Here is a 27,468-nt window from a genome sequence, read left to right as displayed (position 1 = left end):
CGTCACATAGCAAGCTGCCAGCATGGTCCTTTAAAAGACTGACTTGGATCCTCTGCTTTCCATGCCACTGGGAGTAAATGCCTCCGTTTCAGTGACTTCAGAAACCCTATGTTTCATGTTCGTTCTTCTAGAAGCCTCTGTGTGCTCTGTGCCTATGCCCCCTCTAATCTGCTCCAGCCACCCAGCCTTTGTGCTGTTCCTCAGACTGGCATTTCGGCCTCCAGGCTTCACGCTTCCCCGCCCCCCCTTGCTGCACATTTTCCCAGGTGTCTGTCAGCTTCCCTCAGCTCTCCACCATCACCCCTGCCACCACAAACTGCTCTGTTTTCCCCAAGGTGCTGACATTTACTTGTTAACTAAATTTATTGATGTTATTTATTAAGTTACTTATTTGTTATTTCCTAGTACTTTGTTCACTAACCTACATAAGCACAGATGAGGGCAGAAACCTTGTTTTGTTCTTTGTTGAGTCTTCAGTGCCCCCAGCAGTATCTGGATATAGAAGTCTTAATAATTTTCCTGACATTTTTACATTGGGAAATTAGAATTGAGAAAGATTATAGTTCTGCACTTAAGGAGTGGCCATTACTTCTTTCTTAAATTTCTTTCTTCTGCCAGTTTTGGGATAAAATTGAAGTGATTTTTAGTTCTAAATATAGTCAGTGGTTAATCAGTTCAGATATTGTCAACCAAATCAAACCAGGGGGCATTTCCATGTGAGCCCTCTTTGTTCCATGGCAGAGAAACTACATTGGTATATGTTGGGAGAGGCCTCCAGGCTTTCTGTCTTTAACAGAAAGACAGTGTCTTTAACTCCTGGTTGCCCTTAGTGTCTATAACTTTCAACCGGGGCTTGCTTTTGCGGTCCTAGAGGAAAGATCATGTCATAAGAACAGAGTCTAATATTGTTTGTTGCCAGAACAAACAATATTCTGATAATTAGTAGAGCTAAAAGTTTATGGATAGCCCCCGAGATGACTGATAGCTTTATTAGAACTGCTTTACTGATCACTGTTCTGTGGCTATGTGGAAAGGACAGGCATCTCTGCTAGGCCATATGTAGGTACGTGCAGTGTGCCTCAACTGTGATTGACAGAAGAGCCTATCACATTATGGGACCTTCAGTTCAAACAGTAATTGACCACAATGTAATTGAGACCCAAGTCCCAGTTGTTAACAATTTGGATCATTTACCCACATTTAGTCAGAGTGATATTATAAAATGGCATGGGTCTCAGTCTGTTCTATAAACTGGGTGAAATGTGTATTGCTGAAATTATATAATTTCCTCAGTAAAATTTATTCCATAATTTGTATTTAAATCTGCCATCTGCTCTTTGCCCTGATAGATGATAAAATAGTGTAAACATAATTCTCAACACTGCTGTACCTGGAGGTCATCCCCAGGTGGGCCTCATTCCCAGATTCTGCTTTGTACCTGCTGAGTGGGAATCTTGGTTGAAACATAAGGATTCTCCATAGAGAGATGGCTTGCTATCTTTTGTGTCTCTTTAATTCTATCTGGAGTTTCCCTCTTCTGCTCCATGCAGATAGCCTTTAGGTCTTATAATTGAGGAAAATTAGAGTCTTAAACACACATTCTTCAGTCATACAAATCATGTGTTATATGAGGTGTTCTGGGGATAGAGTCCCTAAATGACAAAAAGTACTTTAGCTTCTCCTCCTCGCCCTTTTTTCCTGGAGATGTATAACTAGGGACTGAGCCAGAATCAGAGTGGCAGAGGGTAGGGAGGTTGCTGGTGGTGGCTGTGAGTCCTACCATGTCTACACCTGTGCAGGATCTTCTTTTGCTGTCCCTAGCACCATAGGCATCTTGAAATAGAAGGAGATTTGAAGAGGTCAGGCAGTAACTTTAATTACAGTTTAAAAAAAAAAAAAAACCAGATAATACAGTTTTTTTGTGTGACCTGGTTTAGAGCACAGCCTCATTTATTCTTTCATCAGTTGAGTGCCTCTGATCTACTCTACATTATGCTAGATACTGGGGTCAGAGATAAGAAAAAATGGATTGTTGACCTCAGGAACTCTCAAGTCAATTAAGGAAGCAGATGGTTAGTTACAGTGACCTAAAGCCTTTCACTTGTTTTGTATTAGGGATATGCAAATACATTTGGCAGTGAGGGTCAAGGCAGACTTTGTAGAGGTCCTAAACACTGAATTGGGGCAGAACTAAATTAGCCAGACACAAGGACATGGGTGATAGTAGCCTAGGCAGAGAGAGGAGAAAGGTGAGAGAGGGCCATGGTGCATTACTTTATTTTTCAACCTTACTGTGTGTAGATGCTTCAGAAGTACACTGCTATCCAGGGCAGTGTGATACAAAACTGTAATCCCAGCTGGGAGTGCTTGAAAGTCATTTGTTAAGGGGCTGGGAGTGTAGCTTTAGCACGTGGAAGGCTATGGGTTTAATCCCAGCGCTTAAAAAAAAAAAAAGTCCATTTTTTATACTTAAAAAAAAAAAGTCCATTATTTATACTTTCTATATGTTTTGTAAATCAAACTTCCTATATGACTTTGTTGGTACAATCAAGCAATGCTTGGGTAAAAGCACTTAGGTTCTACTCACGTTTCCACTGCAGGCAGATTGGAATGGGCCCTGGTTTCATCTGTAAGTTGGCATCGTGCTAGTGATCACAAAGTCCTTTTAGCTACAAAGTTGTATATTCTTGTGCTTTCTTATCTTTGGGCCTTTTAAATGTGATTAAGACTAAAGCATAATTCCATAATGAAGTGATAGAATGGGCATCATTTTTTTATTCCATGTGATAGAATGATAGAATAGTGATAGAATGGGCATCATTTTTTATACCATTAGCAACAATGGTAGTCCATTTACCACGGTGGACAGAAGTTCACCTAGGTGCCTTTTCCTAAACTGTCCTTCAGACAAGCACATGATTTCTTTATAGTTTACCCAGCTCATAGAGTATCACCAAAACCTGTAATTTGAGTGCATTGTAGAGCTATTCCTACATGTCAGCAAAATAAAGAACAAAGATGCTTCTTATTGTTTAACTGAAAGGTGAATACTTATTGAGCACCTAGTGTTTGCCAGTCACTCTTTTTTTTTTTTTTAAGAGAGAGAGAGAATTTTTAATATTTATTTTTTAGTTTTCTGTGGACACAACATCGTTATTTTATTTTTATGTGGTGCTGAGGATCGAACCCAGCACGAACCCAGCACCCCGCGCATGCCAGGCGAGCATGTTACCACTTGAGCCACATCCCCAGCCCTGCCTGTCACTCTTTTAAGCACAAGAAATGAACAAGTCAGAAAGATCCCTCCTGTCTTGTGTAGTTTATATTATGACTAGAGCCTGGGGGCAATATAGTACTGAACGTGACATGGTGTGGTTCGGGAAGCTAAAGACTATTTTGTCTTTCAGAATGCAGACATTATTACTAAATTAATTTCAATCTTATGTGTCTTTCTTGGGGTGGGTTTAGCATACTTTTTCATGTATTTATCTCCCCATATTGTTTTGTTTTTCATGTTTTGTTTCTGTTAGGAGAGAACACTGAAATTATTCTCTAAGCTATTTGAAGAGAGTGACTAAATGCACCTGGGCCAGGCTGTCTGTGGGTATGAAGTGGTTGGGAGAATCCAAGAACATGGTGATGAATGGCAGGAGAAATGGAGGCAAGTTGTCTAATGACCATCAGCAGCATCAGTCAAAATTACAGCACACGGGCAAGGACACCTTGAAGACTGGCAAAAACGCAGTTGAGCGGAGATCAAGCAGATGTATGTATACAAACATTATTACTGTTTTGCTCATGATTCTTTCCAGTTTGTAATGTGTACTGTTTTCTTTTGTTATAAAAACAACTTTGTAGGGCTAGAGTATGGATTGCCCAGTATGCACAAGGCCCTGGGTTACCAGGATACGTTTTTGTTTTTGTCAGTGGGTCTTTATTTTACTTACTTATAAGTGGTGCTAAGAATTGAACCCAATGCCTCACACATGCTAGGCAAGCACTCTACCACTGAGCCACAACCCAGCCCATCATTATAGTTTTTTTTATTCTTAAGGGTTTTAGCAGTTTTTATTCTTATTGAACAATATGTAAAATGTAAGTTTAATGCTCTATGTAATCTTTTGTTTTTTTGTTTTGATGGTGCTGGGGATTGAACCCAGGGCCTTGTGCATGCAAGACAAACACTCTACCAACTGAGCTACATCCCCAGCCCTCTCTATGTAATCTTAATCATGTTTTTCTATCCATACTTTTGATCTGTTCTTTTCTTTTCGGTACCAGGGATTGAACCCAGGGACAACTGACCATTGAGCCACANTTTTTTGGTGGTGGTGGTGCTGGGGATTGAACTCAGGGCCTTATGCATGCAAGGCAAGCACTCTACCAACTAAGCTATATCCCCAGCCCATTCCCAGCCCTTTTAATTTTTTAATTTTGAAACAGGGTCTCTCTAAGTTGCAGAGGCTGGCTTTGAGTTTGCAATCCTCCCACCTCAGCCTCCTAAGTTGCTTGGATTACATGTGTGCACCAGATGCCCAGCAATTGATTTGTTCTATAAAAATTTTTGAAATACTAAATTTCTTTTCTTTTTTTTTTTAAAGAGAGAGAGAATTTCAATATTTATTTTTCAGTTTTCAGCAGACACAACATCTTTGTTTGTATGTGGTGCTGAGGATCGAACCCGGGCCTCACGCATGCCAGGCGAGCGCGCTACCGCTTGAGCCACATCCCTAGCCCACTAAATTTCTTGTAACTTTTAAGATATATATTTTTTACGTTCAGTACAAGTGTAAAGATGTACTTTTTGCATAACTTCCATAAATGTTTCAAAAGAATCAAACGAAAACTAAAGTTAAATCTAATTTACATGATGCATAGAATGGAGAACAAATAGAACTACCTTCTTAGTAGCTCACAGGTCACAGCTCCTTGGTTTATAAGGGGTGAACTGTGAGTGATGGTGGCGTATGTTTTAATGTTTATTTTTTAGCTTTTAGGTGGACACAATATCTTACCCAGTGCCTCGTACATGCTGGGCGAGCACTCTACCACTGAGCCACAACCCCAGCCCCAAGAACAACTTTTTAGTTTTTTGTTTTTTTTTTTAATATTTATTCTTTAGGTGTAGATGGACACAATGCCTTTATTTTTATGTGGTGCTGAGGATTGAACCCGGGTCCTGCGAGTGCTCTACTGCTGAGCCACAATCGCAGACCCTAGTTTTGCTTTTCTTAACATCAATCTAGCCACTATTGAATATTCTCAATTCGAGTTGTTCTTGGCCAATTCTCTGTAGTTTGGATTAGCTTAGGGTTTTCTGTAGCGTCAGATCAAGTCAGTGTTTCCTAGAAAACCAGGTATGATTCCTGCTTGGGTAAGAGTAGGAGAAAGTCCAAGGCTTTATGGGCTATCTTCTGGATGGACACCAGCTCACCACTGAGGCTGCTGTCAGCATAAACCTTGATCCTGTCTCACCCCTTAGCATTTAATGGGAACCTCAAAGCTTGAGAAATGTAGTGAGTTACCTTATCATTGGGATTGGTTGTGGTCAGTAAAACAGGCATTTCTGAAGTGATTTCACAAATTACTGTTGGCTGCTTTTTGTGGATCATAGTGCAAAAATGTTTTTAATTGTCATAGATAAACAAGAATTTAGGAAATGATCATTATGGCTTGTACTTTGCCAAGAGTAGATGGAGGTGGGAAAACTCAAAAGTGTGGAGATGGCAGTGTCACATTGAATGTTATTGGGCAAGAATGGTACAAAAAGAGACAGGGAAAGAAACAGGAGAACACAAAGTAGTGCTGCATCTTGGATAAAATGTAGCAACTTTACCTAACATCACACCCCAAAAAGGCCTGCAACAAAAGCTGTCAAAATCGAGGGGGTAGAAATGGTCAACTCAATAATAATTTGGATATTCGAATACTCCACTTTCAGTAATTGATGGAACAAGTAGGCAGAAGATCAGCAAGGAAAGAGTGGACTTAAACATAACACTGTAAAACAACTAGACCTATCTGACATCTAAGGAACATTTCACTCAAGAATGGGAGAATATGCATTATTCTTCAGTATGCATGAAATATTTTCCATGAAGTATTCTCCAGGACCCATCATGTGCTAAGCCATGTATGAGTTTTAGGAACTTGAAAGGATTGAAATCATAAAAGGTATGTTCTCTGACCAATGTATAGTAAAATTCGAAATTCATATACAAAAGAAATTTGGGAGGGCCGGGGTTGTGGCTCAGTGGTACCGGCACTTGCCTAGCATATGTGAGGCACTGGGTTCGATCCCCGGAACCACATAAAAATAAAAAATAAAGGTATTAAGTCCATCTACAACTAGAAAAAAAGAAACTTGGGAGACTTTACTATACCTGAAAATTAAACACCACACTCCTAAATAACCAGTAAATCAAGGAAGAAATCAAAAAGGAAACACTACGAGATGAATGAACATGAAGATACACGTACCAAAACTTATGGAATGCAGATAAAGCAGCAGCTTAAAAGGAAATTTATGGTCATTGTAAATGCCCATATTGCGAAAGAAGATCTCAAATCAGTTACCTAGCCTTCTACCTTAGAACACCAGAAAAAGAAGAATGAACTAAATCTGAAGCAAATAGCAGGAAAAAAATAATGAAGCTTAAAGTGGAAATTAACAAAACAAGAACAGAAAAAAAAAGAGAAAACCAGCAAAACCAAAAGTTGATTTTTGAAAAGATCAACAAGACTAGCAAACCTTAAGCAAAACCAAGAGAAAAAGAAAAAACTCAAAAGTACTAAGATCTAGAATGAAATAGGAAACATTACCATTACTGCTCTACAGAAATAGAAGAGATGTTATAACAATACCATGAGCAAGCACTTGTGTACCAACAAATCAGGTAAGTTTAATAAAATGGACAGATTCCTAGAAGCAGACAGCTTAAAGTGATTCAAGAAAAAATAAAACTTGTGGAAAAAAAAAAAAAAAACTAAGTAAAGAGAGAGGAAGTTGAGTTAAAAAAGAAGAAAAAGAAAACCCCCCCCTCACAAAATTTCAGGCTCAGATGGCTTCCTTGTGAATTCTCTAAGATGTCTAAAGAATTAGTACCAATTTTTTATAAACTCTTCCAAAAAATAGAAGGCAAAGAAATACTTGATAACTTGTTTTATTACCCTGCCACCAAAATCAGACAGCATCAGAAAACTATAGATCAATATCTCCTTTGAATATTGACAAAAGAATCCTGAATAAAATACTAGCAAGTTTGGGCTGGGGCTGTGGCTCAGCGGTAGCGCACTTGCCTGGCATGTGTAAAGCTCTGAGTTGGATTCTCAGCACCACGTATGGTCTATCAACAACTTTAAAAAATATATATATATTAGCAAACTAAAGCCAGAAGCTTATAAAAAGGAGTCTGCAGCATGGCTTTTGGGGTTTATCCCTAGAATGTAGGGTTGTTTTAAAATCTGAAAATCAATGTAATGAACCAAATCAGTAGAATGAAGGACAAAACATGACGAGGTTATTTCAATGGCTGCAGGAAAGGCATTTAGCAAAATCCAGCCTGCTGTTAGGTGGGAAGTACTTAGAAAACCAGGAATAGAAAGGAATACCTCGGGCTGGAGATGTGGCTCAAGCGGTAGTGCGCTCGCCTGGCATGCGTGAGGCCCAGATTCGATCCTCAGCACCACATACAAACAGAGATGTTGTGTCCACTGAAAACTAAAAAATAAATATTAAAATTCTCTTTCTGTCTCTCTCTCTCAAAAAAAAAAAAGAAAAAAAGGAATACCTCAAGCTGATGGAGGACAGCTGTGCGAAACCATAGCTCACAGCTAGGGTTATGTTTAATGGTGAAAGCCTAGATATTTTCCCACTAAGATCCAGGAGCAAAACAAGGGTGTCAACTCTCACCACTTCCACTTAACATTGTACTAGAGGCTCCAGCCAGAGAGTTAGTCAAGAAAATGAACTAAAAGCCATCTAGATTGGACAGGAAGAAGTAAAACCATCTATTTTGCTGATGACATGATAGCATAATATAGAAAACCTGAGGGCTGGGGATGTGGCTCAAGCGGTAGCGCGCTCGCCTGGCATGCGTGCAGCCCGGGTTCGGTCCTCAGCACCACATACAAACAAAGATGTTGTGTCCACTGAGAACTAAATAATAAATATTAAAAATAAATTCTCTCTCTCTCCCTCTCCTCTCCTCTCTTCTCTTTAAAAAAAAAAAAAGAAAGAAAGAAAATCTCATGATAATAAATTTTAGAAATATGTAAAACTTGGGCTGGGGCTGTAGTTCAGTGACAGAGTGCTTGCCTAGCACGTGTGAGGTACTGGGTTTGATTCTTAGCACTGCATAAAAATAAATAAAAATAAATGCATGCTGTTCATCTACAACTAAAAAAAATTTTTTTTAAAGAAAAACATGTCAAACTTACTTCTGAATACTACAAACTATTGCTGAAAGAAATTAAAGAAGAGCTAAATAAATGGAAAGGTTTATGATTAAAAGACTTAATGTTGTTAAAATGGTAGTACTCCTGAAATGACTTTTATAGATTCAGCAGAGTCTCTGTCAAATCCCAATTGACTTCTTTGCAGAAAATGACAAACTGATCCTAAAATACTTATGGAAATTCAAGGGACCCAGAGTAGCCAAAACAATCTTGAGAAAGAACAAATTTGGAGAACTCATACTTTCCAATTTCAAAATTTAGTACAAAGGCAGTAATCAAAACAGAGATGATATGGCATTGACATGTAGATTGAATGAGAGTCTAATTCTCACATTTTTGGTCAGTTGATGCTTGGCAAGACTGCCAAGAAAAATCAGCACAGTAAGGAAATTTTTTCAGTAAATAATGATGAGAAAATTTAGTATTCATATGTGAAGAATGAAGTTGAAATCCTGTCTCACACAATATGTAAAAATTAACTAAAAATGAATTAATACCTACATGTAAGAGCAAAATCTATGCAGTTCCTAGAAGAAAACAGACATAATTTCTCCTGACTTTGGATTAAGCAGTGGTTTCTAAGATATGACACTAAAGATAAAAAGGAACAAAAAATTTCATCAAAATTGCCAACTTTTGGGCCGGGGTTGTGGCTTAGCAGTAGAGCACTCGCTGCACATGCCAGGCCCTGGGTTCCATCCTTAGCACCAAATTAAATAAAGGTATTGTATCCGACTACAACTAAAAAATAATATTTAAAAAAATTGCCAACTTTTACACTTTTTTTTTAATCTCTATTTTTTAGGTGTAGTTGGACACGTCTTTATTTTATTTATTTTTATGTGGTGCTGAGGATCGAACCCAGGGTCTCACACATGCTAGGCGAGCGCTCTACCACTGAGCTACAACCCCAGCCCTCCTCACACTTATTTTTAATATTTATTTTTTATTTATAGGTGGGCACAATATCTTTATTTTATTATTTATTTTTATGTGGTGCTGAGGATGGAACCCAGTGCCTCACGCATGTTAGCCGAGTGCTCTACCGCTGAGCCCCGAACTTTCACACTTTAAGGGCTATCATTAAGAACATGAAGAGACAGCCATAGCCGGGCACAGTGGCGTGCACCTGTGATCCCAGCATCTTGGGAGGCTAACGCAGGAGGATCAAGAGTTCAGAGCCAGCCCTCAGAAAAAGCTGGGTGCCAAGCAACTCAGACCCTGTCTCTAAATAAAATACAAAATAGGGCTGGGGATTTGGCTCAGGGGTCAAGTCCCCCCAGGTTCAATCCTCAGTACCAAAAATAAATAAATAAAGATAGCCACGGTGTGGAAGGAAGTATTTTCATATTATAGATCTGATAAGGGAATAGTATCCAGAATACGTAAAGAACTCTTTAAAAGTCAACAGTAAAAGACAAAATTCAGTTTTAAAATGGCCAAAGGATCTGAGTAGACAGAAATTTCTCCAGAGATAGTAATGGACTGTAAGCATATGAAAAAATGTTTTAACATCATTAGTCACCAGGGAATGCAAATCAGTGACACATCATATGACTTCAGCTACTAGGATATCTAGAATCAAACAGATGCTATATCCCCAGCCCTCCCATTCTTTTATGTCTTAAATTTGAGAGCCTTGAAATTATACTGTGGTGTCTTCTGGAAATTGTATGTGCTCATTCCATGGAAAGACTGTCAGCGATACATGCATTAAACTCAGCTCTGATAAAACTTCATCTATGTAATTGTGACTTTTCTTCTTTACATTGCTTTACCATAGTTAAATCTAGTTATTACAGCTATATATTTCAGTCTCTTTTTATTCATTCTTTTTATTTATTCTTTTCAAAATTGAAGTCAGTTAAAAACAGACCTGTTGGGGGGGCTGGGGTTGTGGCTCAGCGGTAGAGCGTTTGCCTCACACGTGCGGGGCCCTAGGTTCGATCCTCAGCACCACATAAAAATAAACAAAATAGAGATATTGTGTCCAACTACAACTAAGAAAAAATAAGTATTAAAAAGAAACAGACCTATCAGTCTCTCTCCACTTTCCCCATTTCTGCTACCTAGCTCTCTGATCATATGTAAGCTTCTTAGCCTCTAGGCCTCAGTTGCCTACAAAGTGGGGGTAACAATCACTTAACTGCCTAAAAGCAGGAAGCTGAACTCTGTTAGGATCCTATTGGTGCTTGAGATGCACAGTCTAGCCCTTACCTTAGAACCCGTCTTAAGCGCATTCCATTTCTCTCTTGCCCCAACCCTATCTGCAATGGCACTATGTGCCTTCTCATTAAAATAGTAAATATCCTATCATCCCCTATTTCTCAGCTGCCCTTGGAGGAAAGAGTAAAGTTCCTAAGTTAAAACTTCCCCCAACTACCCAGATACCAGAAACCTGATAGTATAATTAGCTACCCAAAATATTCTTAGTAGCTGGGAACAGTGGCACATACCTTATAATCCCACCTGAGAGGATCACAAGTTCCAGGCCAGGCTGGGCAACTTAACAGACCAATCTCAAAAAAAAAAAAATGTTTTTTAAAGGGCTTAGTGGTAAAGTGTTTGCTTCACATGTGAAAGCCTCTCATTCAGTCCCCAATACCACCCTCCCAAAAAAAGAAGAAGAAGAAAAATATCCTAAATAATTGATTTAGTTTACTGCATTTGGTTTTCTGTTTTATAACTAAGGCTGATTGAAATACGTTGATTTCTGTGTTTGATCACTAGTTTTAATTGGCAGTGAATCTGAAGGTTTTTAGGTAGGTAAAGTAGTTTTCACTTGGAATTACTTTTCTTTCTTTTGCTTTTCGCAGGTAATGGTAATTCTGGATTTGAAGGACAGAGTCGTTATGTACCATCTTCTGGAATGTCCGCCAAGGAACTCTGTGAAAATGATGACCTAGCAACCAGTTTGGTTCTTGATCCCTATTTAGGTTTTCAAACACACAAAATGAATACTAGGTAATTTTAAGTCTTTATCCTGAATGGAACAGATGATGATGCTAAATTCAAGAAAACAGAATGGCTAATTTTACTTTTGTTCAAAATTTCATACATTAAGAATGTTAAATGATACTAAAACAAATTACGTGCTGCAGGACGGTTTTCTGCGCCTGCTGAGGGTCTCATCTGTTTTGGTTCTGTGCTCTTACTTTACCTCCGTCACAAAGCACAGCAGGAGTGGCCTCATGTGTTGCTTCCAGCACTGGTGAGGACTATATTAGCTAGAAGTAAGAGCTCACTGGCACCCTCTAAAGCCTTGAAAATGGATGCTTGCTATTTTCCAACTTAGGTTAAATCAGTTATTTTTCATGATTTTACTGGACTTTAATCCTTTTAAATAAATATAGGGAATTTGCCTCTATATTTAATCTCTGCAATTCAGCTAATCATTATAAATCAAGGAAATATTTGTTTTAAATGATTATATTAGTATGCAGGTAAGAAACCATGTGTCTTTTGAGTGTCAAAATCTAAATATATATTTACATATTTTCATACATAAAATACTTAATACATTCATCTTGAAATTTCTTATCTTTTAACATCTGAGGTCTATAACTCCTTTATTCAGATTCTCTTAAATATTCTCTGTCATTCTCTAAAAATATCCTAGATCATTTCAAAATGGTTTCTGCCACCAAAGAGGCAGCCTTTCCCTTCTACCTCTTGTCCTCTGTGGGAGAGGGTGATGTATCTGGTGGGGTGTGAGCTAGCAGGGGCTTAGGATGGAGAGCCAGTCTGGGCTTGCCCCTCTCATCTCCATTGTACTCCAGTGGCATTTGTTGCCCATGTCTGTGACAGTCCAGGAGGAACTGGAAAGCCGGTAGATGGGCACACACAGTTGACAGGGGGACAGCTGACTGTAGGGAAGCTTGGGGTGTCTTTTTCCCCCCTTTAATTTTATCCTTTGCTGGAATTAAAATAAGACACTGTATGCTCCTCTTATCAATTATATTCTAAATCCAGAAAGAAAGAAATTAAGTAACAAGATGCCTTTGATATTTTCATGTTACTTCCTATAGCCATGTGTTTTTTTCTCACTAAAATAAAGTGAAATGTTGGATGGAATTCAAAGATTATTTAAATAGTTGCTTCCAGGTGACTGGTTGTTTTCTGGAAGATTATCAAGAGTAGATACCCTGATGTCCAATTAAGATCTAGTATACAGGGCTGGAGATATAGCTCAGATGGTAGAGTGCTTGCCTCGCATGCACAAAGCCCTGGGTTCAATCCCCAGCATCACCCAAAAAACAAAAGTACATCAATTTTTAAGTTCATTTTCCTTTTTTTTTTTTTTTTTTTCTTTTTTTTAATTGGATATAAAAGCCCAGTGTTCATTCTCCTCCTAGAAGATCCTGGTGGAATTTGAGTCACCTTTTAGCTCCCACCTTCCACCATTTTTCCTGAGTTAGGGAGTATAAATATGTGAACCACTTTTTGCACAGAAGTAGCCTTCTGGATGTCACTGTGAAGGCCCACAATGTTGGCCTGAAATCTCTTGAGAAAGTTATGTTGACTGCATTCTGTATACTGAGATATGAGAGCATATAAAATATTTTAAAAAATTATCCCATCAAAATAATAACAAAAGTTTTAGTGGCTTATGAGAGAACTCTTCGAGTGCTTTATTCCAGAGGATGAAGGCTTATATCCTGGCTTTTGCAACAGGGGATACTCCACAGAGTTCTCCTAAGCCACTGATGCTTATCATTAGTTCTTATGTGAATCTTGTTAAAATGCAGGTTGACTCAGTAGCTTTGGGGCAGGGCCTGGGATTCTGCATTTCTAATAAACTCCCAGACCTCATTTAGAATAGCTATTAGGTCCTAATTCTGGCCTGTGAGTTTGGTTGTGATGTGATAAATGGATTAAAAGTGCCTCATGTATAGTTTCCAAAGGCTGGCTTAAAACGGTGTAGTCATAAAATGTGAAGTTCAGAGGGGTTGGAGATGTATGTAGCTCAGTAGTAGAGCACTGCTTAGCACATGTGAGGCCCCTGCGTTTGATCTCCAGCAAATAAATAAAATGTGAAGTTTGGGATGACCACACAAATATTAAAATACTGAAGTTAAAGTGCACCCTACTCCCACAGAAATTGAAGCATCTAAAATAAAAACTGGTTAAACAAGCTAAACCCACACACAAAAAAATTTATTCATATTTTAACAACATTTAATCACACTCACTGTTCCTAAAATAGCCTGGTATGGAGCAGCCAGGCCTCCAGATCCTGGGATCAATCGCACAGGTCAGCCTCTGCACTGTGCCAGCCCTGTGGCCGCCATGGTGCATGTGGTGACATCCCTTCCCCTGCCAGGGCTCTCAGGACTGTCCTTTTTGAGCTGACATTTGGGAATATACAGACTTGTGTGTGCATGCGCAATGCTGGGGATCAAGCCAGGCCTCACATGTGAGGCTGGCGTTCTTCTCTGAGCTCTATCTCCAGACCCGCAGAAATTTTATTAATGAATATTGTTTATTTTAGTGAAAGATACAGATTTTAATTTAATCTTGGTGGGTAGACTTAGTTGAAAATAAAAGTATTCTTTTTGGCTATTCATCTTTTGAGCAAGAATATATGAGAATATTGATATAAATCGTTTTCAGAGATATTAAGCTATAGAAAATAAGGAAAATAGATAAATGCTTTCCTGGAGCAGTTCATAAAATACTTCTTAAATTGTTGGCATTTGAAGACTTCTCAATCATTGTGTGCAAAGGAAGTATAACTGGAAGATGTACTAGATCTTGAATTTTAAATTCTCCATGCTATCTATATAGTAATTGTATATGAATGGTGTCTTTGTTTATGTTTATGCATCTATAATTTGACATTTTTTAGTTTCTCTTTTTTATGCCTTTGCCTCTCTTCTACTTCTTTCAGTGTACCTCCAAGAATAGTGTCTTAAAGCAGTATATGGGGCTGGGGCTGCAGCTCAAAAGAGGTTTTGCAGCTTGCCCAGCATGTGTGACCTGAGTGTGATAGCCAGCACCACCAAAAAAAAAAAAAAAAATGTTGCCAGTGGTTGTGACCCAACACTTGGAATCCCAGCTCTTTGAGAGGCTGAGGCAGAAGGATCACAAGTTTGAAGCCAACACAGTTTAGCAAGAACATCTCAAAACGAGAAAAAGAAAAGGCCTGGGTTCCATCCCCTGTCCTGCAAACAAAACACAAATGTTTAATGATTTTAGAATTTCCAAAACTGGCTTTACTTTGAATAATTATGTTTAATTGTAATGTATTCCTATAGTTACCAACAAGTAGGTCATAGTTAGAGCATGAGTACTTATTACACATGAAATACTAATTTGAATTTATTGGGAAATGTTCATTTAATTGACTTGTCAGTTATGAAACTTAAATTCCTTTTTTTTTTTTTTTCCTTTTGGTACTGGGGATTAGACTCAGGGGCACTCGACCACTGAGCACATTCCCCAGCCCTATTTTGTATTTTATTTAGAGACAGGGTCTCACTTGAGTTGCTTAGCACCTAGCGTTTGCTGAGTCTGGCTTTGAACTCGAGATCCTCCTGCCTCAGCCTCCCAAGCTGCTAGGATTACAGGCGTGCACCACCACACCTGGCCAATTAAATTCTTATTTTTAACAAGAGAATAGAATTGTTGATAATACCTCTGATTTTTTTTTAAAGGAGTTTGGGGCAAGATGTTACAAAGAAGGATGGGTGCTTTCACTTGTGTTCCCTTGTTTAGGCAGTATGACCAAGTACAGGGGAGATGGAGGAGGAGACAGCTTTACAAAGCAAGAAAAATTGCCTCAGGGCACTTTTTTCTTTGAAACTTGTCTGGATGTTTTTTGCAATCCAGGTGTTGACTTGCATAGTCCTTACCCTCCCATCACTGTAGCCATCTGGGTTTTATTGTTGTTTATATTTGCATATTCATATCCACTGTTGGATATGAATTTATAATTTACTTTAAATATCACTTCCCAATTAGGTGCTTGAGTAAAATGCAAAATGAAGATTTTTAAACCTTCTAACTTAATCAATGGTAATATTGTATAATATGGGAAGAAAAGAATTTAAACCACCTGGCCTTGTTATCTTGTTGAGCTCATAAGGTTCTGAAATATCACTGTTTTAAGAAGTTTTACTACAACAAATACTGTGCCTGTTTAGAAATTACAGATTGTACAAATAGTTTTTTATTGTTGTTGTTTGTTTTTGCATTTATATAGCGCCTTTCCTTCGAGGAGCTCAAGGCATTTTTCAAAATCTGACAGTTTTCCTCACAACAACCCTGTGAGGTAGGTAGAGTGCACTACAAACAATAATAAGATACCAACTAACACATTCCAGCCTGTGTTTGCTGTTTAATGCTAAGTATTTTCAGATGTTCTAGAACATTTAGCAAACCTTTTTAAATAGTTTGGCCTTAGTTATATATTGTTTTAAAAACCACTTGTACTTCATGACAGGGTAATTTTAGGAGAAACAAATCATTCATCAAAAGATCAGGAGTCACTGCATGGGATTAGCTGAGTTCTGATTGCAGGACTCTGCCAGGTATGTTTTTGGTTCCTGTTTATTTTTTAGGTCAAGAAGAAATGGAGCTGTGGTCCTGTGACTCTTCCTGTTCGTGTCTGCAGACTGGCAATTTGCAGTGAATCTTTCTTCAGAGGGGGAAATGTGTTCACTTTGTTGCCGCATGGTTTTCTTATTTTATATCTTAAATATTTGAGCATTTTTTTTCTCTCTCCTCCTCTCTCCTGCCCTTTCTCCTTCTTTCTGTCCGCCTTTCTTCCCCTGTCCCCTCCAGTCAACTCTTGATTGTACATAATAATGGAAGGGCACAGTAGTACAGCTAATACAAATCTACAACTTTTCTTCATTGCCACAGTGGTCTCTTGGGTTTGGAGACAGAAAAACCAAATAGCAAGAAAGCCTGGAAAGTCAGTCTCTGGAGAGAGTGGGGAACAGGTGTGTGGGAGTGTGAATTCATGTTTTTCCCCCTGCCTTTTTAAATAATAGCTAATTGTAAATAATGTATTTTTAATTTCTTATAACAGCCATTAGTCAGAGGTGTGGAAAGAGAAAAATAAATATGTTTAGTTTATTTAAAGTAGTAGATTGTGTATTATGCAAGGGTGAAGGGGGCATATTGATTTGGAAATGCCAAATAACTCTTTCTCTTACCTCCCCTGCCAACTCCCTCGGACTAAATTGAAAATCCATATTGGCAGCTGTCCCTTCCCTTGTGTTGTCAGGACACAGCCAGAGCTGCTGCTTGCTGGGCTCAGTGGCAAAACAAGTCAAATCCTCCTCTAACGTGCAGTGACACAAGAGGGCTCCCCCAGGCCAAGTGGCAACAGAACAGGAAAGTCCCAGCTGTCCTGTGAATTAACCCCTCATCCTTGGCCAACTACTTAGCTTCACTGGGCCTTATTTTCCTCATTTGTGGAACAAAAGGATTACCCTAGATAATCTGTACTTTTTCCCCCCTAGCTTTAAGTATCAGGGTATTAGAATAGCTTTATGCAATTTATATGGGAATTTAGAGCTATTATGGGTGAGAGAGGGTATTTTTCTGTTTACTAGTAGAAAATAATTTTTTTTTTCTAATGTCCTCAGTGACTATTGCCCTGGGCCCTAATAGCTATAACAGTCCTATTTTGTTAAGTAATTTTCATTTCTTAAAGTATTTGTTATAATGGGATTTGACATGTAGGTTTGTTGGCCAGGTGGTTTTTATATACCCCTACAGGATTATTGAAAACAAGTATGTCTTCCTCTGCCTGCCTGTACCCAAAACCATCTCCTTCCTCCGTTTCCTCTCATTTCATGCCTATAGCAGTGAACTATAACAGTAGGTTTTAATACTTTGGGAACAGCAGATATGCCTTTTAAGTGAATAAGGTTTAAGGTAGCAAGGGATCTTTTATGGGTTTTGATCATGTCTGAGGCAATGCAAATCCAAAAAGCAAACAAAAGTCCTCTTGAGAGAAGTAGAAGGCAGGATATTATTAAATAGTTGATTATTTTCTATTGGTTTTAGCATATAAATTGTTTGGTGTTGTGAACAAAGGATAAACAAAATTAAGCATGCCTGAAACACATTTTTAGATAGAGAAAGGAGTGTGTTTCAGAAATTAGAGAAAACACAAAGCAGGCTGGGCTTGTGGCTTAGTGATAGAGTGCTTGCCTACCATGTGTTAAGCACTGGGTTTGGTCCTCAGCACCACATAAAAAAAAGTTATTGTGTCCATCTATAACTAAAAATATTTTAAAAAAGAAAGAAAACACACAAAACCTATTACAGATTTCCACTATCCTCTCCGGATCTGTTGTTTTTCTATAATGTTCTTACAACCTTTTAGGGTGAGTTTACCCCTGACTTCCTTTGTATAATTATTTTTAAACAGTGTCACCATTGGTCAGTTCCACATCAAACCCATAAAGATAGCTTGGTCATTGGGTGTGGTGGCATCTTCCCGTAATCTCAGCAGCTCAGGAAGTTGAGGCAGAAGGATCACAAACTGCCAACCTGGGCAACTTAGTGAGATCCTGTCTCAAAGAAATAATAAAATGAAAAGGGCTGGGATGTGGTAGAGCTGAGCTGTGTCAGTGGTAGAACCTCCCTGGGTTCAGTCCCAAGACTGAAGGGGAAAAAAAAGAAAAGATGGCTTGCCTCTCTGTTGTTTGTAGTCCTACCACTTAACATAGGGGTAATTTATTGCATTTGCTCAGAGTGATCAATTGCTTTTCTGATTACTGTGCAAAACATAGATTATCTGTTTCCCACCATTTCATGTTTTATGTTGCGTGTAGTGTTGTTATGCCTTAGCCAGCAACCGCTTTGTTTTCACTTATCTGTTCTTGATTTGCAAACCACCCTTTAGTGTAGGGTTTCAGCAAGAATGGTTTAGCTTGGGTTTCTTAGAGCTCTTACTTTAACAAAGTTGATTGTGATAGCTATACAGATAAGTAGTTTAATATGGACACTCGCAGTTCTGCATCTCTTCAGGTAATTTAGTTGTGGCTCTCCATCACCATATTCTGACACCCTAAAGAAACATTATGAATTGTTTAAAGGACTTGTGTTCATCTCTTTTTGAGGATCTGTATACTAATGAAGTGCAACTGGAAAATAAAGGTGCCATCTCCTTCCCTTCTGTAGGATATGTATAAACTCTTAAGGTACTTGTGCTTAAGAGCAGTGAGAGTGCAGAGCTACTGAGACAGAATCTGTAGCTAGGAAGTTTCTAGTGTTGTCAGTATTTATTAACACACCTGAAGTCCTCTAGAAATCCTGTCCTGGAAACAGTATTAGACTTATCCTGGACTTCGTCTCTTCCCTCTTCCTGCTTCTTGTACTTCAGTATTGCTAGCCAGTTAACTGTCAGCTGTTGGAATCCAGCTTTATTAAGACATCTGCTTAGACTTTCTCTTTCTCTGCCTTCCCTTTGATTCCTTCCTGCCTGTAATATTGTGCTTTTTCTTTAGTAAGCTAACTCCACTTTTTTCATTGCTCACACTACTGTCAACTTAAAAACTTTTCCCAAACAAATCTTGTACTTTAGTTAGAATTTTCAAACTTTGAAGGGCTGTGGCAGCACAGTTTCTATCATTATTAACATGCATTTGCATGCCACTGCCTTGCTTAACTATTGGATGCATATTTATATCTTTCATTCCCTTAATTTCCCTTTCAAGAACAGTGGCCAGCCGGGCACACGCCTGTAATCCCAGTGCCTTGGGAGGCTGAGACAGGAGGTTCGCGAGTTCAAAGCCAGCCTCAGCAACTATGAGGCACAAAGCAACTCAGTGAGACCTTGCCTCTAAATACAAAATAGGGCTGGGGATGTAGCTTAGTGGTTAAATGCCCCAGAGTTCAATCCCTGGTACAAAATGAAAAAGAACAGTGGCGGTAGCTGGGCGAGGTGGTGCATGCCTGTAACCCCAGTGACTTGGGAGGATCATGAGATCACAGCCAGCCTCAGCAAATTAGCAAGGCCTTAAGCAACTCAGTAAGACACTGTGTCTAAATAAAATACAAAAAAGGGCTGGGGATGTGGCCCAGTGGTCAAGTGCTCCCGAGTTCAATCCCTGGTACAAAATTAAAAAGAACAGTGGCCACATCCTCTGTCATTTCACGGGCAGCTGTGTATAGAGCACCTAATAATCCTTGGCAAATATTGTGGCTTATAATCTTAATGAAATGCTAATGAATACATTTGTGATGGCTTATCTAGGAAGAAATGTTGCTGAGTGCTTCCTTTGCTTGAAGCAAAGATCTTATCTTTCCAAATCTTATCTCTGTTTTAGCATTTTTAGGCTCATGAGATGCATAGCTTTAAATGTTAAAGTGTGTAGTTCAAATTTTTTTTTTCCTGAGCCAGTAATATTTTTTCTTCTGGGGGGAGTGGGTACCAGGGATTGAACTCAGGGGCACTCATCACTGAGCCACATCCCCAGCCCTGTTTTGTATTTTATTTAGCGACAGGGTCTTACTGAGTTGCTCAGGGCATTGGTAAATTGCTGAGGCTGGCTTTGAACTTACGATCCTCCCATAGCCACTGGGATTACAGGTGTGCACCATCGTGTCCAGCTTATTTTTTCTTAATATATTTTATTTGAATAGCCCTGTGTAATCCTTTTTCTGTTGCATGTTTGTTTTTTTAAATAACCTTTATTTGAGAAAGTTTGCTAAATGAAATTGTTCATGTGAAGAAATTTTGACCCAAAGGTCACGGTGTACAGCTTCAGAATGAGGGGCTCATACAAACTTCAGTCTTCACAGGGACTAGAATTATCTCTGATTTGGCTCGTGCTGAGCAGGAGCATGTCCTGAGGTCCTTAGGGCTGATTACATCTGGAGCTTTTTTTGGTGCCACCACACAGTTCGTACAAGCATGGTGGTTTCCCTGACAGTTATACTTCCTGTGCTTTCCTTCTCCTCTGGATGCAGGGGTCAGTATCATCTGGGGAGGTTAGAAGGTCAGGACTTATTTGAAGACCTGTGGGGATACTTACATTGGGGTTTTTCTGAGTGGGCTTTTCTACGTTTTTGTTTTGGCATGATTTCGTTTGCTTTATCATACTTCTGAAACACATTTCCTTGCACTCTTCCTGTTTGATTCTGCATGTTTTAAAATTTTTCTGTCATTCTAACTTTGAATTAGACATGCTCTATTCTAGATCTTTCATTGATTCCTTCTAGAGTGATGACTAGTATAAACCAGAAGTAGACAGCTTCTGTTGAGTCATGTGGTCACCTCCTAGTTAATGAGATAACTGAATTAAAAATATTAAAACATAGGCTGGGGATACAGCTCAGTTAGTCGAGTACTTGCCTTGCATGCACAAAGCCCTGGGTTCAATCCCCAGCAACACACACACACACATAAATAACTATATGTAAAAACAGGGTTTGAAAGGATAGTAGGATGACAGAATGAACACACATCATTACCTTAGGTATGTATATGATTGCATGCCCAATGTGGTTCTACAACATGTACAATAAGAAAAAAATGAGAAATTATACCCCACCTATGTATGCTATATCAAAGTACATAAATGCATTCTGCTGTCATGTGTAACTTAATTAAAACAAAGTTAAAAAAAAAAAAAACATGGTTTGAAGGAAGAGATGTTATATTTCTACGTGTTAAACATAGTGATTGAACACTAATTCTCAAGATTCTGATTGTTTTCTTCTGTTAGAGCTTTGCTTTGATAACCATGGCTGCTTTTAGGGTATTAGCTCTTTTCTCAGGATTTTTTTTTTTTTTTTTTTTTAATGGTGCTGGGAATTGAACTCGGGGACTTGTGCATGTGAGGCAAGCACTCTCACTCTACCAACTGAGCTATGTCCCCAGCCCAAGATCTTTTCTTTTTTGGTATAGGGGATTAAACTCGGGGGCACTCGACCACTGAGCCACATCCCGTCCTATTTTGTGTTTATTTAGAGGCAGGGTCTCACTGAGTTGCTTAGCACCTTGATCTTGCTGAGGTTGGCTTTGAACTCACAATCCTCCTGCCTCAGCTTCTCAAGCCACTGGGATTACAGGTGTGTGCCACCACAACTGGCTCAGGAGCTTTTAAAATGGAACAGTGGCCCAAAAATTGTGGCAGATAACTAAGCTTATTATTTTGATTTCTTTCAGATTTCGGCCAATTAAAGGAAGGCAAGAAGAACTAAAGGAAGTAATTGAACGTTTTAAGAAAGATGAGCACTTGGAGAAAGCCTTTAAATGTTTGACTTCAGGTGAATGGGCACGGCATTATTTTCTCAACAAGAATAAAATGCAGGAGAAATTATTCAAGGAACATGTAAGTTTATTAAGATTAATGATGTTAACCTCTTTGGATAAAATTGTAGATCTTACTAAATCCTGGGTTTTGGTGGACACTGACATTTTAGATCCATTTTTCATAAAAACTAGTAAGTATGGAAGTCTGCTGACAAATAACATCATTTGGATGACTACTCAAGAGAAAACTTTGTCTTCTGGGAAGTGAAGTTTAGAGGAATATAGCCAAGTTACCAGGTACTAAAATATATAAAACTGAAAGGTAACAGTGAAGTTTGTCACTGAATGAACTTACGCTTTTCACATGGTTGCCATGGTGTGCTTTTATAATTCTGAAAAAGCCTACAGGATACATAATTTACAGTCATTATCATTTTTTTTTTCCTATTTTAGGTATTTATTTACTTGCGAATGTTTGCGACTGACAGTGGATTTGAAATACTGCCTTGTAATAGATACTCATCAGAACAGAATGGAGCCAAGATAGTTGCAACAAAAGAGTGGTAATTATTATTACCCATAATAGCCTAATCCATAAAGTAACTTTAAGATCTCTTAAATTACTCGTGTCATGCTAAGGAAGTCTGGGTAAGGGTTGAGGCCAGCATTTCCCCTAAAGGAGCCAGTGCAGTGCCATTACTCTGCCTGCTGACTAGAGTCAGGGTGACAGAATCAGGTCTGAGTGATCCGGGTCCCACCTCTGGGCTAAAGTGCTGTCCGTTTTCCTATGTTGTATGGAGCCTCCATGGGGAGGAGATTGCTGCAAGGCTGGGGGTGCCCGGGGTATAACCTGGCTCCAGAGCCAACCTTTCACTGTCTTAGAGGAAAGACTGGAAGTAAAGTCTTAATCATCCTAGGTGGAAATGATAGAAACATCCTCATGTGTTACCTGTTTAAAAAAAAAAAAAAAAAAAAAAATATATATATATATATATATATATATATCAGCTTAAATTAAAGTAGTAGAGCTATAGCCAGGCACCATGGTACACATCAGTAATCCTAGTGACTCAAGAGGCTGAGAAAGGAGGATCACAAGTTTGAGGCCAGCCTCTGTAATTTTGTGAGACCTTGTCTCAAAAAGGGCTGGGAATGTGGCTCAATGGTAGAGTACCCTGGGTTTAGTCCCCAGTGCTGCCAAAAGAAAAGAGTAGAGTTGAGCCTACTTGGGAGGGCTAAAAGCCATAGATGAAATTTTAAGTCAGTTTTTATAAAACTTGGTGTGAATATCTTGTAACACAAGGTGATTTGGATGTCTATTCAAGAGAGATCCTGGATGGTGGGCTCCAGCTGGTGGCTCCACTTTCTGGGTCCTTGTGACCCTTTATTGCCACTAGTCCCTGTCTGCTTCATCCTGAGGTCCACGAATTTTGTGCACGCAGCAGAAGTTTGAGCACTTTCTGCCCATGAAATATTATACCAGGTGCCACAGGTGCTGCTGGAGGTTCAAGAGACAAGGGGCACAATTCCTGTCCCGGAGGGGTTTCCTTTCTCTCCTAGGAATAAGGCTGATGACAAGTAACCATGGTCCCAGCTGTGGGGCTCCAGGGGGAGATACCCAGGTGGGGTCCAAGTATACACAGGGCCCCTCAACTTCTAGTGTTTATTGGCAGGCTAATTTTATTAAAAGAAGCCTTATTATTTATAATTACTAGTAATTTTTAACACATCACATATTTCAAATAGGAAACGAAATGACAAAATAGAATTACTGGTGGGTTGTATTGCCGAACTTTCAGAAATTGAGGAGAACATGCTACTTAGACATGGAGAAAACGACTTCAGTGTCATGTATTCCACGAGGAAAAACTGTGCTCAGCTCTGGCTCGGTCCCGCTGCGTTCATAAACCATGGTAAGCTGCACTTCCAGGGTGTCTGCTCTGGTGTCGGGCAGTCCCGCCAAGTTAGTGGGGCCTCACCACACTCAGTGAAACCTCCTCTTTAAGGGAGAGTTCTAATTAAGAATTCTTTTTTCACAAACTTATTAAATATTCCTAGTTTGACTTGAGACCTAAACTTCTATCAGGAATTACAAAGTTGTCTGAAAAACCTTTTCAGATTTCTGTAACTGTTCGTGTTTCAGATCTTATCAACAGTTAATTGACTTTCTCTTTTGGACATTTTTCAGATTGCAGACCTAACTGTAAGGTAAGCATTAAAAAAAAAAATGGATATATATATATATATATCTATCTACCAGTATTTTGTTTCTGCCTGGGTGTCAGACTCTTACTGAGTTACTTATATTTCAGTTTGTGTCAACTGGTCGAGATACAGCATGTGTGAAGGCTCTAAGAGATATTGAACCTGGGGAAGAAATTTCTTGTTATTATGGAGATGGGTTTTTTGGAGAAAACAATGAGTTCTGCGAGTGTTACACTTGTGAAAGGTAAAGTATTAAATAAGATTTTCAGCTTAGATGTTCTTTTAGCTATCTGATGGTTATTGGTATAACTCTTATTGTTTCTTTATATCTTAAATTCGGAGATAGATTTTTATATTATGTAGCTCCCAGTGTAAAGTATGTAAACAAAATCAAATGATGTGCAACTATTTAGGGACACTGGCACCTGTCCCTTTAAAATCTTCATATTACCAGCTGTGACAAGTGGGTCAGGATACAGAAGTGCTTAAGGAAAGATTGGATATTAGTACACACTCGTGCACACATGCAGTGCCAGAGTGGGCCTCCCAAAATGGCAAGTGTAGTTCTGCCTTAGAAGGCATGTAAAAACCCTGAGGTTGCCTTGCATATCATCAAACTGTGTCTTCTGGAATTTTTGTTTTGATGTACATACTATTCACAGTCCCTGGGTTCCCTGCTGACACTTGGTGAGCAACCTCTTTATGACCTATCAAGATTGTGGGTCCTGCTGGGCACTGTGGTGCCACTCCTGTAACCACAGCGACTCAAGAGGCTGAAGCAGGAAGATAGCAAGTTCAAGGTCGGTCTCAAGTACTTTGCAAAGCCCTGTCTCATTGGTAGAGTACCCCTGGATTCTGTATTCAGGACCAAAAAAAAAAAAAAAGATTCTGCGTTGTGGGCTGGGGCTGGACAGCTCAGTGTTAGAGCACTTACTACTGAGCATGTTGAAGTCCCTACAGTGGATCCCACCAATTTAAAAAAAAAAAATGGGGTCCTTTTGGAAATTCTCAAAGTCTACTTCAGCAGGACTGGCAGCTTGTGCCACTTGTGTAGTGACTTCTGTGAACTGGAACTCCTGGGAGATAATGTCAAAGCTGGTGTAGGCAGGGCCACAGGAGGGTCCTCTTTCAAGGAGATGCCACATGCACAGCCACACAGGGAGAGAGCCTGTCTGATTTCAACCTCTGCTGGACCCCGGACTCACCCTCCCTCCTTCAGTCCTCACAGCTCTCCTGTGAGAAAATAGCAAGTGACCCAGTCCACTGACTCTGGTGGAGTCCTCATGCTTTCCACTTCCTGTTGCTTTTGTTGCTTTTTGTAGGTAGGACCTATTTATTAGCACCACTGCTCTCTCTTAAAATAGCCAGCCTAGGGAAGAGAGGGCAGAAGCCCCTCACATTACCCCCTCATTGGGGTCTCCACCAGTAATGAGAGAGGGCTGGGTTATAATTCCACCCTGGCCCTTTCTCTCCCAGCTTTGGGCTCCTTGCCACAAAGGGATAGTTGAAAACCTGTTCCTAATGTTGCCAAAAGCCAGGGCACAGGGGAGGTGGGCATACAATTTATCTTTTAACATTAAAAGTGATTCAAGGAGCTAGGGTTGTGGCTCAGTGGTAGCGTGCTCGCCTTGCATGCATGAGGCACTGGGTTTGATCCTCAGCATCACATAAAAATAAAGACAATAAACTCCATCAGAAACTAAAAAAAAAAAAATTTTTTAAAGTGATTCAAATGTTAGATCTTAGACCTCCACAAAAATATTCTCTAGGCCCTGGGGTCTTGGCTCAGTGGTAGAGTGCTTGCCTAGAATGTTTAGGGTTTGATTCTTAGCACCACATATAAATAAATAAAGATCCATCGACAATTTAAAAAAATAAAAAGTAAATATTCTCTAATCCATGAAGTCTATTGGGAGGGGGGGTGCCAGGGATTTAACTCAGGGGCACTTGGTCACTGAGCCACATCACTAACCCTATTGTATTTTTTTTAGAAACAGTTCTCACTGACTTGCTTAGCACCTCACCGTTGCTGAGGCTGGCTTTGAACTCGTGATCCTCTTGTCTCAGTCTCCTGAGTTGAGTTATAGGTGTGCACCACCATGCCTAGCCCATGAAGTCTTTTAATTATAGAGAAAGCAGAATGAAGCTCACTTATGGGCCTGTGATCTGGAGCCACAATGCTGGAATCAGAACCCTGCAGCTCTGCATGTCATTAGCCCTGAGGTGATGGCATGTTACGTAGCTCCCTGGGCCTTCATTTTCCCCATCCATAAAATGAGAACAGCATAATATTTCATAGGGTTGTTTTGGGGATTAAATTTGTTATTTGACATAATACATGTAGAACAGCACACAGTTAACACACAAAAAATGTTAGCTATAAAATTATTTTGTGTTTTCTGGTTATTATATTTTAAAATACAAGCTGTATGAAGGCAGGGACTTTATCTTCTTCATCTACTGCCATGTATACAGAACAGTACCTGGTACATAGGTGCTTGATAAGTATTGGGAAAATGAATGAATGAATGTAATAAATAAATACGATGAATAAGTTTTTGGAAGCTGTCCTTAAAAACCCTAACCATATATTCAGGATTCCAAAATAACACAAAACAACTCTTTACCTGGTGTGTGGGAGGGTTGTTTTGGTGTTCTTTGTTTTTGGTTTTTTTCCTCTTTTTTTTTTTTTTAAGAGGCCAAGTGTGGCTGTATTCCCAGGCTGGTCTCCAGGTCCTGTGCTCAGTCCGTCAGTCCTCCTACCTCAGCCTCCCAAATGACTACACTACAAGCACCACTCTGCCCAGCCTCTGTACCCATTCAGAACTACATGGTTGGTCATGTTCTTTGGGCAGATTAGTTCTCCCTCAAGAGCCATGATTTCCTTCCCAGTCAGATGCAGTGATTCCACAGCTTAGGGTGAGAGGGAGGTGGAAAAATGTGAGAGCTTTTCTAGGGAATGGCACGCTACAGAACATGGCATGGCTGTTGTCAGACCAAGCAGTTTGGCTCAAAAGTTGGCTGGGGATGTAGCTCAGTTGATAGAGTGCCTGCATGCACAAGGCCCTGGGTTCAGTCCCCAGCACCACAAAAAAAAAAAAAAAAGTTGGCTGCATGTGTTCCTGAGATTCTCAGTAACACCACATTGTTTCTGCCTTTACAGAAAGTGACTGGGGAGATGAGACTAAAGGAACTCATTGAATAATTCATCAGATAGTAACAGTAGTGCAGGAGAAACGAGACTAGCACAGGGCCTGCTGTCAAAGCAGCACAGTGAAAAAGGCAGGGACTTGTGTGCTGAGAGCCCAACTGGGCCAAGAGCTCACTCCAAGGAAACCAGAGTGAACAGAGCGAACGGATTTCACTCTAAACATTTGAAGGATAGAATTTGATAAAGACCTAAATCAAAGGTGCTGTGAGCCAGGTGCAGTGGTACATGCCTGTAATCCCAGTGACCCAGGAGGCTGAGGCAGGAGGATTCCTCAGCAATTTGGTGAAACTTCATCTTGAAATAAAAAATAAACACAGCTGGGAACATAGCTCAGGGGTAAAGTGTCCTAAGTTCAATCCCCATTACCACACGG

General features: G+C 39.5%; 1 protein-coding gene and 1 non-coding gene across 8 annotated transcripts in view; one reads left to right on the top strand and one right to left on the bottom strand.

The window, feature by feature from the left end:
* Kmt5b (lysine methyltransferase 5B) overlaps positions 1-27,468 on the top strand; it is a 59,391-nt gene that overhangs the window by 15,976 nt on the left and 15,947 nt on the right. For 4 of the 7 annotated variants that reach the window (XM_048807773.1, XM_048807774.1, XM_015503256.2 and 1 more), the window contains exons 2-9: positions 3,531-3,766; positions 11,274-11,421; positions 15,662-15,730; positions 21,593-21,758; positions 22,133-22,242; positions 23,426-23,592; positions 23,868-23,887; positions 23,992-24,128. In XM_048807773.1, coding sequence (XP_048663730.1) covers positions 3,607-3,766; positions 11,274-11,421; positions 15,662-15,730; positions 21,593-21,758; positions 22,133-22,242; positions 23,426-23,592; positions 23,868-23,887; positions 23,992-24,128 — 977 coding nt within the window. In that variant the 5' untranslated portion in view covers positions 3,531-3,606. Of the gene's footprint in view, positions 1-3,530; positions 3,767-11,273; positions 11,422-15,661; positions 15,731-16,323; positions 16,404-21,592; positions 21,759-21,778; positions 21,977-22,132; positions 22,243-23,425; positions 23,593-23,867; positions 23,888-23,991; positions 24,129-27,468 lie in introns of those variants that run through there. The other 3 variants (XM_015503257.2, XM_015503258.2, XM_048807776.1) reach the window with 3 other exon arrangements.
* Positions 4,136-4,208, bottom strand: Trnaa-ugc. The gene has a single exon. It is a non-coding gene; the product is annotated as a tRNA-Ala (tRNA).

Source organism: Marmota marmota, unplaced genomic scaffold (assembly GCF_001458135.2).
Source record: "Marmota marmota marmota unplaced genomic scaffold, marMar, whole genome shotgun sequence".
Classification (NCBI taxonomy): Eukaryota; Metazoa; Chordata; class Mammalia; order Rodentia; family Sciuridae; genus Marmota; species Marmota marmota.
Note: the sequence above shows the minus strand (reverse complement) of the source record. Positions and strands in the feature narration are given on the sequence as shown.